At 36.6% G+C, this 14,189-nt stretch overlaps 1 protein-coding gene across 4 annotated transcripts in view; it reads right to left on the bottom strand.

Annotated features, from left to right (window-relative positions):
• The window catches only part of ADGB (androglobin), a 162,577-nt gene that overhangs the window by 111,440 nt on the left and 36,948 nt on the right, over positions 1–14,189 (bottom strand). For 3 of the 4 annotated variants that reach the window (XM_019425030.2, XM_019425029.2, XM_019425028.2), the window contains exons 4-5: positions 12,863–12,934; positions 10,787–10,996 (exon numbers count right to left, since the gene is read on the bottom strand). In XM_019425030.2, coding sequence (XP_019280575.2) covers positions 10,787–10,996; positions 12,863–12,934 — 282 coding nt within the window. Of the gene's footprint in view, positions 1–1,602; positions 1,725–10,786; positions 10,997–12,862; positions 12,935–14,189 lie in introns of those variants that run through there. The other variant, XM_019425031.2, reaches the window with a different exon arrangement.

Below are 14,189 nucleotides of genomic sequence, written 5' to 3' on the forward strand. Positions count from 1 at the left end.
GCATACTTGAAGTTCCCAGGGGTTGGGGGTGAAGGGGAATGAAAGATTATTGTTTAAGGGGTACAGAGTTTCCAGTTGGGATGATGAAAAAGTTGTGGAAATAGATAGTGGTGATAGTTGTAAAGCATTGTAAGAATACTTAATGCCTCTGAATTGTGCATTTATAACATTCAAAATGCCAAATGTTATGGTACATATATTTTACCACAATGAAACCTAGTAATATGAGAACAATTTTGAACGAACCAACTGGGTCCCCACGAAAGAAATGTTTTAAAGCAGACATAAGCACTTAAGCTAAACCAGTTCAATGAGTATCATCTACTTACAGCTGATCAATAATATATTTCAATTGAGAATGCTTTCATTACTAAACACCATTGAACTGTATAGTCTAAATAGATCGAACTGCATGGTACATGAATTGATTCTCAGAAAAGCTATTATGAAAAATACACAGGGATAAGTGTTCAGTATTACATTTAAAAACACACTTTGACTAGACTTATAACAATTTTCCTGGGAGTTTTTTGATTCTTTCATATTAAAATTTGGTTGGTGGCTTCCTTAAAGTTTATGAAGAAATTAAATGTTATATATGTAAATATAAATGTTACATATAAATATTATATATATGAGACCTCATCGTAGAACATTGACTTTATTTATTTGAGACTTTATCTTAGAACACTGAAATTTTTGAAATTTTATTTTAGAGAGAAAGAGAACACGAGAGAGAGTGCAGGGTAGAGGTAGAGGGAGAGAGAGAAAGAGAGAGAGAGAGAGAGAGAGAGAGAGAGAGAGAGAGAATCTTAAGCAGGCTCCATGCTCAGCATGGAACCCAACGAGGGGCTCAAACCCACTGCCCTTGGATCATGACCTGACCCGAAATCAAGAGTTGGGTGCTCAACCAACTGAGCCACCCAGGTGCCCAACACTGAAACATTTTTACACTTTTTTTTCTTACCTGCATGTAAAAGATGTACATGGGGCAGTTTTTACTGAGTTTACTGTGTTAGCACCACATAATTTGAAATGACCATCAAAATGTTTAATTACTTAGCACATTTATGAAGAAGGATGCTTCCTTTATTAGTATAAATATACATTACTAAGTTACTTTAGAATATAGTCATGTTCAAATTTTAATATTTTCCACACTTGAATTCTAGGTCAAGATAACTAAATGGCTACATATATTTATATCCTCTGCCTCCTAAGACCATGCTAAAGGGATAATAAAAAATATTTTCGGGGGGGCTTGGGTGGCAGGGTCGGTTAAGCATATGACTTTGACTCAGGTCATGATCTCGTGGTTCATGATTTCAAGCCCCGAGTGGGTCTCTGTGCTGACAGCTGGGAGCCTGGAGCCTGCTTCGGATTCTGTGTCTCCCTCTCTCTCTACCCCTCCCCTGCTCATGCTCTGTCTCTCTCTCAAATTAAATAAACATTAAAAAATTTGTTTGTTTTTTTTAATTAATAGCATCAATCACAATTACAAAAGATCAAGGAAGGAGCAATCAGCGGACAGAGATTTCAGCACGTATCTGAATGAACATAATTATATAGATTAGGATAAGAACCCTAACAGCACTCCCCCACCTTCAGCCCAGTAACAGGTGGTGCCCTTCCCATACAGGGCCTGAGGGTGAAAGTCTGACTTCTGTGACTGTCCTGAAGTAAACAGGGCAGTTTCTCTTCCCAGTGGAGTCAGCGGGCAGAATTGTGACTTCTATCAACCTCCCGCAATAAAGAGGAAGTGCTTTCTGCATAAGTAGAACCTGTTGGAGGAAGTCTTATTTCCACACTCTACCCATGCAGGGATGAAGCAGTACACCTCCCCCTCCTCAGCTAGTGCTAAGGATACTGCGGATCAAGTCTTATCATGGGACAACAAAGGAGTGACAGAGCAGAGTAGCAATGCACAGGCTTTATAAACCAAATTAACACATGAAGCACAGCCCACAAAAGTGAGCCAGGATGTGCACTCTGAATCTAAACAGGTTGACTACTTGCTAAAATAAAAAATTTAATTAGCAATCAGTCATACAACATAACACTAAAGATGTCCAGGAAACTGTCCAAAATTACCCATCATGCAAAAACCAGGAAAATCTAAATTTCAATGAGAAAACACAGTCAACAGAGTACAGTGCCAAAATGACAGGGAATTTAGAATTTTTAGTTAAGAAATCTAAAGCAGATGTCATAAAAATGCTCCAGGAAGCAACTATGAATATTCTTTGAAACAAATAAAAAATAGAATATCTTATCAAAGAAATAAAAAATATGAGGAAAAACAACAGAAATTTTGAAATAAAAAAAAAACACCCTTCATAGGAAAAGATCAATAGCAGAACGCAAATGGGAAAGAAATTGGTGAATTGGAATTTAAGTCAATAGAAATTATGAACAACCAGGAAAAATAGATTTTTACAAATGATAGGAACTTCAAGGACCTATGAGACAGTGAAGGAAGATATAACATGCATGCCATCAGAGTCCCCCACAAAATGAGAAAAAGAATGTGGGGCTGAAAAAATATTTAAATGAGTAATGACTGAAAACTTTCCCAAATTTTCTTAAGACATGACCCTACAGGTTCAAGGAGCTCAACATATCCCAGAGAGGATAATCTCAAAGAAATCTACACCCAGACACATTAAATTCAAACTTCTAAAAACTGGAGACACAGAAAAAAGCCAGAAACCAGCTAGCTGGCGAGAAAAGAACACCAAATCGCTCTCCAGAAACCACAGAGGCCAGAAGGAAGTATCAGACTAGTTTTCAATGCTGACGAAAAAGGCCTGCCCAACCCACAACACTGTATCAAATGAAAATACCATTTAGGAATTAGGGTGAAATAAAACATTTTCAGATAAAAGAAAGTTAAGATAATTTGTCACCAGAAGACTAAGAAAGGATGGTAAAAAAGAAAGAAGAAAAAAAATAAATAAAAAGGGTAGTGAAAGCAAGACAAAAAAAAAAAAAAAAGGAAATGACAGAAATCTTAGGACATCAGGAGTGAAGAAAGAGTAAAGAAAAATACAAACATACAGCTAAATACAATAAAGTATTCTTTGCTTCTCGAGCTTTTAAAATTATATTTGACTTTTGAAAGCAACATTTATTTTATAAAGGTTCTGAATATGTATAAAAACATCTAATCAATTATGTTATAAAGGTGTAAAGGGACCCAAATGGTGGTAAAGGGTCTATATTCTAATTTAAGCGGTAAAATGCTGATATTACTAGACTGTGATAAGCTAAGTATGTATATTTTAATCCCTAGAGCAACCACTAGAAAAACAAGTAATGCTTAGAGATACACTCATAAACACTAGAGATAATTCAACATGGAATCCCAAAGAATGTTCAAGAAAACACACAGGAATAGGGAAATAGACACAAAAAAATAAATAAATAACAGAAGTAACAAGTAAGCAAATAATAAAATGACAGACTTAAATCCCAATTATATCAAATATAAATTGCACACAAATTAAAGTGTAAGAAAAAAAAAGAAAAAGAAAAAATAAAGTGTAAGAGCAAAGTGCATATATTTATGAAAATTAAGAATTTGCATATATTTGAATAATTCCACATGTAGAAATCCCAGAAAAATAATCATAAGTGGGCAAAAATATATACACATAAATGCTATTTTACAGAATTGTATTGGTAAAACACTGGTCATAATCTAAATATCAATAAGAAATTAACAAAAAATGTATAATTATCATTACATTCAAACAATGGAGTACAAGGTAGATTGATATATAGCGTAAATAATGCCCGTAGTTAGGGAAAAAATACGTTATAGAACAAGAAGTATCATATGATCCCATTGTTGCTATAAATTATAAATACTGGGTTTCATATATTTATAAGATACAAGTTTCTATTCAACCAGAATACCAGGTAGCCATCTTTCAATCCCATGAATACAGTCTCTGAGAAAACAAAGTCCTTGTTTTTGTCATTTAAAAATTGCATCTATCTATTTGTTATCACTGTTATCAGTACTCTATGTTCTTTCAAGGACTGCAATTCCCATCTCAAAGAATGGACCAAAGTAGAGAAAACCAGCAGGAGAGTATTATAACCTGGCTTGTGTATTTGCCTAACAAACAGAACTGTAGGTTGCATTTGCAGATCACATGATACTGTACACAGAAAATCCTAAATACTCCACCACAAAACTATTAGAGGTAATAAGTAAATTCAGTAAGCTTGCAAGATACAAGATTAATATGCAGAAGTCAGTTGTGTTTCTGTATACTAAAAATGAAGTAGCAGAGAGAAAAATTAAGAAAATAATCCCATTTACAATTGCACCAAAAAGAATAAAATACCTAAGAATACACTTAATCAGGGGGGTGAAAGGTCTGTACTCTGAAAAGTATAAAACATTTAAAAGAAATTGAAGACAACACAAACAAATGGAAAACTATTCCATGCTCATAGATTAAAAGAATTAATTTTGTTAAAATGTCCATGCTATCCAAAACAGTCTACAGATTCAATGCAATCCCTATGGAAATACCAACAATACTTTTCACAGAACTAGAATAAAAAATACTTAAATTTGTATGGAACCACAAAAGACCCCAAATAGCCAAAGAAATCTTGAGAAAGAAGAACAAAACTGGAGGTATCACAATCCCGGATTTCAGATATACTACAAAGATGTGGTAGTCAAAACAGTATGGCACTGGCACAAAAATAAACACATAGATCAATGGAACGGAATAGAAAGCACAAAAATAAATCCATACTTATATGGTCAGTTAATCTATGAAAGAGGTAAAAATATACAATGGGGAAAGGACAGTGTTTTCAATAAATGGTGCTGGGAAAAATGGACAGCTACATGCCAAAAACTGACACTGGGCCACTTTCTTACCATACACAAAAATAAACCCAAAATGGATTAAAGACCTAAATGTGAGAACTGAATTTATAAAACTCCCAGAAGAAACCATAGGCAGTAATTTATTCGCCATCAGCCATAGAAACTTTTTCTAGATAGGTCTCCTAAAGCAAGAGAAACAAAAGCAAAAATAAACTTTTGAGACTACATCCCCCCAAAAAAGTTTGAAACAGCTGAGGAAGCCGTAAAAAAAGGTAACATAATGAATGGGAGAAAATGCTCATATATTATATACCTAATAAGGTATACAAAATATATCATATCTAAAATATATAAAGAATTTATACAACTTAAAACCCAGAAACCCCACAAATAATCCAATTAAAAAATGAACAGAGGATCTAAACAGACATTTCTCCAAAGAAGATATACAAATGGCCAACAGACACATGAAAATAAGCTCAACATCACTAATCATTAGGGAAATACAAACCAAAGTCACAATGAGATATCACTTTACACCTGTCACAATGGCTAGAATAAAAAGACGAGAAATAATAAATGTTGGTGAGGATGAGAACCCTTATGCACTGTTGGTGGGAATATAAATTGGTGCTGCCAGTGTGGAAAATAGTATGAAAGTTCCACAAAAAATTAAAAACAGAAATACCACAGGATCCAATAATTCTACTACTGGGTATTTACCCAAAGAAAACAAAAACACTAATTTGAGAAGATACGTGCACCCCAGTGCTTACTGCAGCATTATTTACAATAGCCAAGATATAGAAGCAGCCCAACTGACCATGGATATATGAAGAGATAAAGATATAGTGTGCATGTGTGTGTGTGTGGGGGGGGGGGGGGGGGGGGTTGTGAGTGTGTGTGTGTGTGTGTGTGTGTGTGTGTGTGTGATGGAATATTTTTTGGCCATAAAAATGAATGAGATCTTGCCATTTGTGACAACATGGATGGATCTAGAGGGTATTATGCTAAGTGAAATAAGTCAGTCAGAGAAAGACAAATACCATATGATCTCACTTATATGTGGAATCTAAAAAACAAATGAATAAACAAAAAAAGAAAAAGAAAAAAACACACCCATAAATACAGAGAACTGGTGGTTGCTGGAGGGGAGGGGGAGAAAATGGGCAAAATGAGTGAAGGGGAGTGGGAGATACAGTTTTCTAGTTATGAATGAATAAGTTATGGGGATAAAAGATACAGCACAGGGAATATCGTCAAAGGTATCGTCATGGTGTTAGATGGTGACAGACAGTAGTTACACTTGTGGTGAGCACAGCATAATGTGCAAACTTATCAAATCACTATGTTATAAACCTGAAACTAATGTAAACACTGTGTGTCATTTATACCTCAACAATTTGAAAAACTAGGTTGGATCAATACATGAATATAAAATATATATATTTAAGCAAAATCCCTGAATAGAAAGCATCTAGACGGTAACAGCTTCTTATATATTTGTTACACATAGTAATGAATTTACTACGAGGATAGGGCATTGGATGTTCCATACACAGTGCTATGGGGAAAAATGAAGCAAAAGCAGGTAAGATAAAGTGCGAGGGTTTCAGATACAGTGGAGAGCTTCAGAACAAGTGTCTTTAACACTGAAACTAGAAGATACTCAGGCATTGGCTATTGTGTTCTAAAACAAACAAACAAAAAAAGTATTATCCAAGTATTCTATATGTAAGCAAATTATCATTCATATAGCAATCATATATAAAGGAAAATAGACCACAATATTTAAAGTTACCCAAAATATATAACATGTATATTCTAAGTGAACATAAATTTGGAATGCACATTCCAATTGAATGAAAGATGAATGAAAGTACAATAATCAAGAGAAGACAAGCTGTAGCAGGATGATGAGGACTAAACCCTTTTATATATAGAATAAAGGATACATAATTATAAATATGTGTTCAAAGATAAATACCAATTAAAGTGTTTGTTTAAAAAGCATGCATGCCAAGAAAATATTGAAGCAGAAGAATATTAGGTGGATCTTATTCTAAAAAATCAAATCATACTGTAAATCCATAACAATTAAAGTGATATGGTATTTTAAAAAATTTTTTTTTTTAACGTTTATTTATTTTTGAGACAGAGAGACAGAGCATGAACGGGGGAGGGTCAGAGAGAGAGGGAGACACAGAATCTGAAACAGGCTCCAGGCTCTGAGCTGTCAGCACAGAGCCCGATGCGGGGCTCGAACTCACGGACCGCGAGATCATGACCTGAGCCGAAGTCAGACGCTTAACCGACTGAGCCACCCAGGCGCCCCTATATGGTATTTTAAAAAGGACAAGAAAAATAGCAGGAGAAAATGGAGTCCAAAAACAAACACAAGTCCACATTGGAATGCAGTGTATAATCAAAGTAGTTTTCAAAATTAGTGGATAAGAGGCACCTGGGAGGCTCAGTTGGTTGAGCATCCAACTTCGGCTCAGTTCATGATCTCACAGTTCATGGGTTCGAGCCCTGCATCGGGCTCTGTGCTGATAGCTCAGAGCCTGGAGCCTGCTTCAGGTTCTGTGTCTCCCTCTCTCTCTGCCCCTCCCTTGCTCGCATTGTGTCTCTGTCTCTCTCAAAAATAAATAAACATTAACAATTTTCTTTAAATAAACAAAATAAAATTAGTGGATAAAAAGTACAACATTCAATATGTAATCCTGGGGCAATTCACTGAAATTTTAGGACAAAAAGGAAACCAGGTCTTCATTTCTCACTGTAGATAAACAAATCAAAGACCCAAATTAAAAAAAAAAAAAAAAAGCCCAAAATGCTAGATAATATAAGGGTTTTTTTTTTTTAATGTTCTTGAGATAATGATATCTTACATTAAATAACATAAACATCCTAGAGTTAGTTAATAAAAATAATGACATAATCAACTACATAAAAATTACAAGCCTCCATTGGGTAGAAGACACAAAGTTAAAAGACAAATTTCAAAGCACTTCCTCTACCCCCACATTTGTGATTTTCTGCACAAATAAAAGAATACTTAGAGCTCTGTGACAAAACTTTGAATAACCTGTTTTATAAATAGGCAAATACGGGCAATTCAAGAAGTATGTAAGAGATGCACAGATTTGATGGGACACTAGAGGACTGCACATCAGACCTTGGCAGGAACGAAGCAAGTTTGGGCAAAAGATGCACAGCCAGGCCGCGCTGCAGGAGCATGGGACACAGCATTGCCACCATCTATGTACATCCTCTCCACCCTCACATCCTCACATAAGAGCGGTTGTTGGGCAAGTGAGCACCAGGTAAGCTGATCACATGCTTTCCCCCTGGCTCTAGCGAGAGGCGGAAAGAGGAAGGATCTGTTCCTCTGGCTTTCGTGGTGGAAGGTGGTAGGGGTGGGAAAGAGAGAAGGAAGGAATACATGAAAGAAAGAAGAATAGCAATAGTGTTGCAAATCTACCATTTGTCAGGACTTTTGCTAGTTTCTTCTACACAATTACCACATTTTCTCTTTACCTGTGTTCATTCCATGACATATTTGATGTCTATTCTCTTGAGGGATGTGGTCTCTTTGCCTCTGTGTGCAAGGGACCCTGAAGAGTCCATGGGGCCAGGTGAATGGATCTAGAAATGCTGAGAGCCAGTAAAGCTTTCTCTCAGCCTCAGAGGGAGAACATGGCCTTGCATGTCCGCGACAAGTGCCAACAAACTGCCTACAAAAATAATTCATGTGGAAAAAGTTGTATCTCTGGGCTCAACAGTTTGGCAACAGCCCTGCAAGCCATTCGTCAGATGAGACCACTGAGGAACCAGAAGAAGCCACTGGACACCACGCCCCTCTTCCCTCAAGGGCTACCTTGTCTAGCCTGCTCAAATGATTGGATCAGACTGAAACTTGCAAGTTGGACTACGTTTTTTTGTTTTTTGTTTTTTGTTTTAATTCTGAATACAGGTGGGTTTGCACCTATGAGGAATCAGTACAGTTAAAGAGAAATAAGTCACAGTTTTACTGTAAAACGGAATGTAGTGTTAATAAATGTTGCAAATTCACATAGAAGGAAATTCCCAAAGAAGGAAGGATGTCAGGAAGCAGAGAGAAAGAAACTAACAGGGTTGGTTTACTATTCTGCTGATGCTCCTTTGCAATTCTTAATAACCGTTTTGAAGTTTATTTATTTTCAGAGAGAGAGAGTGTGTGAGCACAAGAGGGGCAGAGAGAGAGGGTAAGAGAGAATCCCAAGCAGGCTTTGCACTGCCAGAGCAGAACCTGATGCCTGGCTTGAGCTCACAAACTGTGAGATCATGACCTGAGCCAGAATCAAGAGTCGGATACTCAACTGACAGGGCCACCAAGGCGCCCCATAATTCTTAATAATTTTGAACTCCCTCCCACCTCAGTTTAAGTAAATGTGTGGAAAGTGGGGAGAGGGGAGCCAATACTGGGCATTTGACCTTGCCATTCTTCCCATGTTTACCTTCTGTCTATAATCCCTCAGCCCTATCCATGGTGTATCCTTACTGTCATTCTTCGGTGTACATTAAAACTTCAGAGTCTTGTCCCCCAAATCTGCCTCCTGACTGGTAAATAAGGAAGATAAAGGCATTTAGGAAGTCATTTTCTCTCTTCACAAAGTTTTGACTTTCAAAGTCTCTCACCTTGCTGTGAATATCAAAACACCAAAAATCCTATTTTAGATATCAGAGGCTAATATTACCTTCTTTACTTTTATGTCCCTGCTGTAACAATCTCACTAATTCCCTTAAAAAAAAAAAAGTCTCATTTTATTTTTGAGAGAGAACAGGGGAGGGGCAGAGAGAGAGGGAGACAGAGGATCAGAAGCAGGCTCTGTGCTGACAGCAGAGAGCCACAAGTGGGACTTGAACTGGAGACCCCTGAGATAGTGACCTGAGCCGAGTCAGCAGCTTAACTGACTAAGCCACCCAGGCGCCCCATGATCTTATTAATTCCTAATGCCTTTCAGCATTCTCCACCCCAGGAAGGGTAGATGGTTCTGGCTTACTGAGGGGAAAGTCATGTTCTTTAGAAATACAGACTGGGCTGGTTAACTTTTCATACTTCCCGCTTCCTCAAATATTCAAGAACATTCTTCCTAAGTGACCAGGACCAGGTTCATGGGTATATGACCTGCACAGTCACAAGGAACCTCACCCTTAGAGGGGTGCCATTTTTTTTTCAAGTGCTGCTATCACCATATTGAAATTCCCAATCATTTTTGACCAAGGGGCTCTGCAAATCATGTAGCTGGCTCTGCCTGTGAGTATGGGCCTTTAGACAAAGCATTCCATCCACAAAAACTCAAAGGGATTTCATAATCTAGTGTTACATGTGGTGTAAGCCTACTCTGCCATATAAACGGGGTGTTTTTCATTCTCTATTTCTGCTATCCCATTTGCTTCCTTTCAGGCAGGAGCAAAAACTTTTTGTGTCAAGGTAAGATTTGTTAACATGAGTACAAATCCCAAGCTTAGGAAAAAGATTGGGTGGGACCGGGCCTCTCAGCAGGAGAGAAGGAATGGACCATATGCTCAAGCACTCTCTTTGCTCAAGACTGCATACCACATCAGAAAGAAGGGAAGAAGGAAGAGAGCCCTGTGCGTCTATCTGTCTACCCACCTCCCCGAGAGGGCAGAGATAGCAGAGGACCACCCCTCCTTGTGCCAAGCAGCAACAGTTTAAAAAGCACATGGGACTGGTGTCACAGGACTAACAACGATGCTTCTTATCGATCCCAAATTACATATGCAGGACATTTCTTCCCATTAAGTGCACAATTGATATCCTGTATAAATGCATGACCTTGTATCAGCCTGGGTAACAGCATGTAAAACAAATATATTTCAATATGAACGACAATTTTTAATGCACGTGAACACGAACTTACTTACCATCCAGTAAAGTTTCACAACATACTTTCCGTAGCTATTGAATAAGGGCATGTGACCTTTCACAGCCTTGCACAGAGAGTAGATGTGTTCCCAGGGCTTCCAGGCAAGACAAGGAGGCTCCCCTGTGGTCCCTTTGAAATAATTGTTCAAAATGCCTCCATTGAATATCTTCCACACTGCATAGATTTCACTGATAATCCATCTCATCAGCTAGAGACAAAAGCCACTAGTGTTAATCAGTTGCTTTTCAGTTGTTGGTACTATAATTTAGGGGGGAAACCAGTCGAAAATCTACTTCCAGTAGTAATATTAAGTTCTACATGTAATGTGTTCCACATTTTGATTTCTAACTTATAAATAAAGTCACTGTTCTTGCCTTTGTTGTTGGGAGGCAGAGTCACAATACAAGCTAAAAAGGCTTAACATTAAACATACTCTTAGCTAAGAGCTATCTTCCAGAGTAAACTGTCAGTGATTTGAGATTGACCTCCATTTCAGTTGTGTGTGTGTGTGTGTGTGTGTGTGTGTGTGTGTGTGTGTGTGTGTGAAAGAGAGAGAAAGAGAGAGACAGAGACAGACAGAGACAGAGAGGGGAGAGACAGGGTGAGAGTGAGAGAGAGAGAGAGTGAATGCTTCTGAGAGTAGTGGTGATTTTATTCTGGAATTCACTTTCCATAAATGAGTAAGCTACTCTTCTGTAAGTGTTGAGAAGTTTGAGAAGAAAATGATCTCTTTTATGTCAATAGGATCAGTTAGACAATGAATGAGATGAGAAAGAATCAAAATTGCATACACAGTTAAATCTCTAAGTCTCGTATTTCATGTGTCAGTCTGCAGGTGCAGAAGTGATCTAAGTAAAACTCCCATGGGCAGAGTTTTCAACAGGCAGCAAGGTGCAGTGGGGAGTGGGGCAGAAACAGAGACCAGGGTTTGAATTTTCTTCCAGGTCCTTCTGCTCTAGGGCATGTCATTTCACTGTCTCTAAACTGCAGTTTCTGTAATGCAGTCTGTAAAACGTAGACTATACTATCTATTTTTCAGTATTTTACAGGGAATAGAAACAATGCAAAAAAAAAAAAAAAAAGGATCTGTGAGTCACAGTGGTGTTAAGTAAAGACATTATTACCCTCAGTAATATTGGATTTTTGGAAATATTCATCTTATGTTTAACTGCCTGGTTTATAAGAAGATTAAATACTTGAGACTAACCTCATAAGATTTAGGTTTGCCTTAATTTACATTATCTAGGACATTTCTTCTAGTTTAGTTAAGTTGAAAAAGGTAAACCAAGTATCTTTCTGTATATCTGGTAATTTTAATATAGAATATTTTGTGCTTTTCTTCCCTCAAAAAATAAAAAGGTAAAGTCTATGCATGCTCTGGATCATAAAATAAGCATATGTTAGACTAAAATATAAGGTATAAAACCATTCAAAGGTAACTTTATGCTAATCAGTACAACCTGGTTGAAGAAATAAGTGTTTTGATTTTAATATTGGTCAAGATATTTAAGATAAGAAAGACAAAGTGTTTGAATCAATAATGACAATTGATTTCGACTGGGTCTTAGGAGAAAATAATTTTTTTAAAAAACACCCTGTTTCTGATATAACCGCCTTAGGGGAGTGGAACAGGCTTGCTTCTGATGGATAAAACCCAGGGTGTGGAGGTGGGGGTGTTTAGGTAAGATTTTCCCTGCGTTAGCAAGTCAAACAATATCAGGACACCCTGCTCTTGAGCACAGAGCAGAGCAAGTCAGGCAGCAACTTGATGTCAATTACTAGGCACGGGTCAAGAGGCAAAATGCGCAGATTGTGAGTCTCAGCTACCCTAGGTCTATGGGCAGGAGGATAGGGACACAGCAAATTGTACTACTAACATTTCCCCACCATTTGCTCATTAAACTCAGTTGAAGAGGCTTTTCTTCCTCTTTGAATGTCTGGCTTATAAAATACTGAGCAATTCCAAAACTTAGAGGTAACTGAGAGATAACTGAAATTGACAGTCTGGGAATTGTTTTAAGCAGGTCTGGAAGGTATTCTGCAATCAGACTTCAGTTAGAAATTCCCTACATACCTCACTGCGGAGTAAATGTTCATTTGCTGAAAACAAGTCAAACAGGATTTCATTTTTCACAACTACTGGAGTCTGAAATAAAAAAAAAAAAAAAATATATATATATATATATATGGAGATATTACTCCTTAGGAAAAATAAAGGAAATGTAGCTGAATGAAATATAGTTTCATGTGATATAAACAAGTCAAACCTGATTTCGTTTCTCACAACCAGAGAAATTAAAAGAAAAAAATAAGCACATAATTCCATAAGATAACCCTCTTACAGCTATACGTGACATTCACTTAATACTGTAATGCCTATCAAATAGAGTCTTTTCATATCAAAAAAGAATGTTATAAGATATAATATATGCAGATAAAGTCAGCATGCATACACACATAAACTGACAGTTTAAAAAGTGGCCTAAAATTTAAGTTAACCTCTCAAGTTACACCTGAAGCTTAGTTAACACGATAGCAGGAAAAATATCTTCATCTTTGATAAAAAAATATTAACTGTGACAGCTTTTTAAAATCTTGCCCAATTTCAAATCCTGTTATCTTTTTAAAAATTCATCTAATGGTCATTATTTTATTGGTATATGTCTAAAGATGCTTCTATATACTTAGAGCGCTAATGAATAAACATAATAAAGGAAAATATTATTTATAGTAGTTTTTAAAAATGTGTTACAATTCATATCAAGCTCATATACTCAACATATCAAATTAACATAAATGTGTTTTTGATTAGTAAAATCATGGAAACTAATGCCATCAACTACTCTCAATCACATGGACAATTAACACCTTGAAAACTCAACAAAATATTTTTTTATGTCTGAGAAAAAACTTACTCAAAACTACCTTGAAGGCCTGAACTGACTGTTATGTTTATAATTTATGAACACAGCAAGTTACATACATATTATATAAATATTTTACATAAAAAATATATTTTAAATTCTGGTTTGGCTAATGAATTGCAAGGTGACACTTCTAAAATGTCCATACTCTTCAGCAAGTACCAATGTACATTGACTTCGATTAATAATAGATTAAATAAATATTGAATACCTAAAATTTGAGGAGTGAAACTTAACAGCTGCCTGCCAACAAGTGAAAGTAGGCACTGACAGTTGTAAAAGACAGCAAATATTAAGGCAGAAGTCTCTACAGAGGTCTCTATTCCCTATACCTATACCAGAGACAGAATAAATCTTCAGACATCTTACATCTCTTCAATATAATTAACGCTCAAGAGCCTGGGCCATCAATACCTGGTTCTCAGAAATAAACAGATCTGATAACTCCCCTAGTGGTTAGGGCTTGTTAACCTTCTC

This window comes from Panthera pardus, unplaced genomic scaffold (genome assembly GCF_024362965.1).
Source record: "Panthera pardus isolate Hobbes unplaced genomic scaffold, ASM2436296v1 HiC_scaffold_17, whole genome shotgun sequence".
Classification (NCBI taxonomy): Eukaryota; Metazoa; Chordata; class Mammalia; order Carnivora; family Felidae; genus Panthera; species Panthera pardus.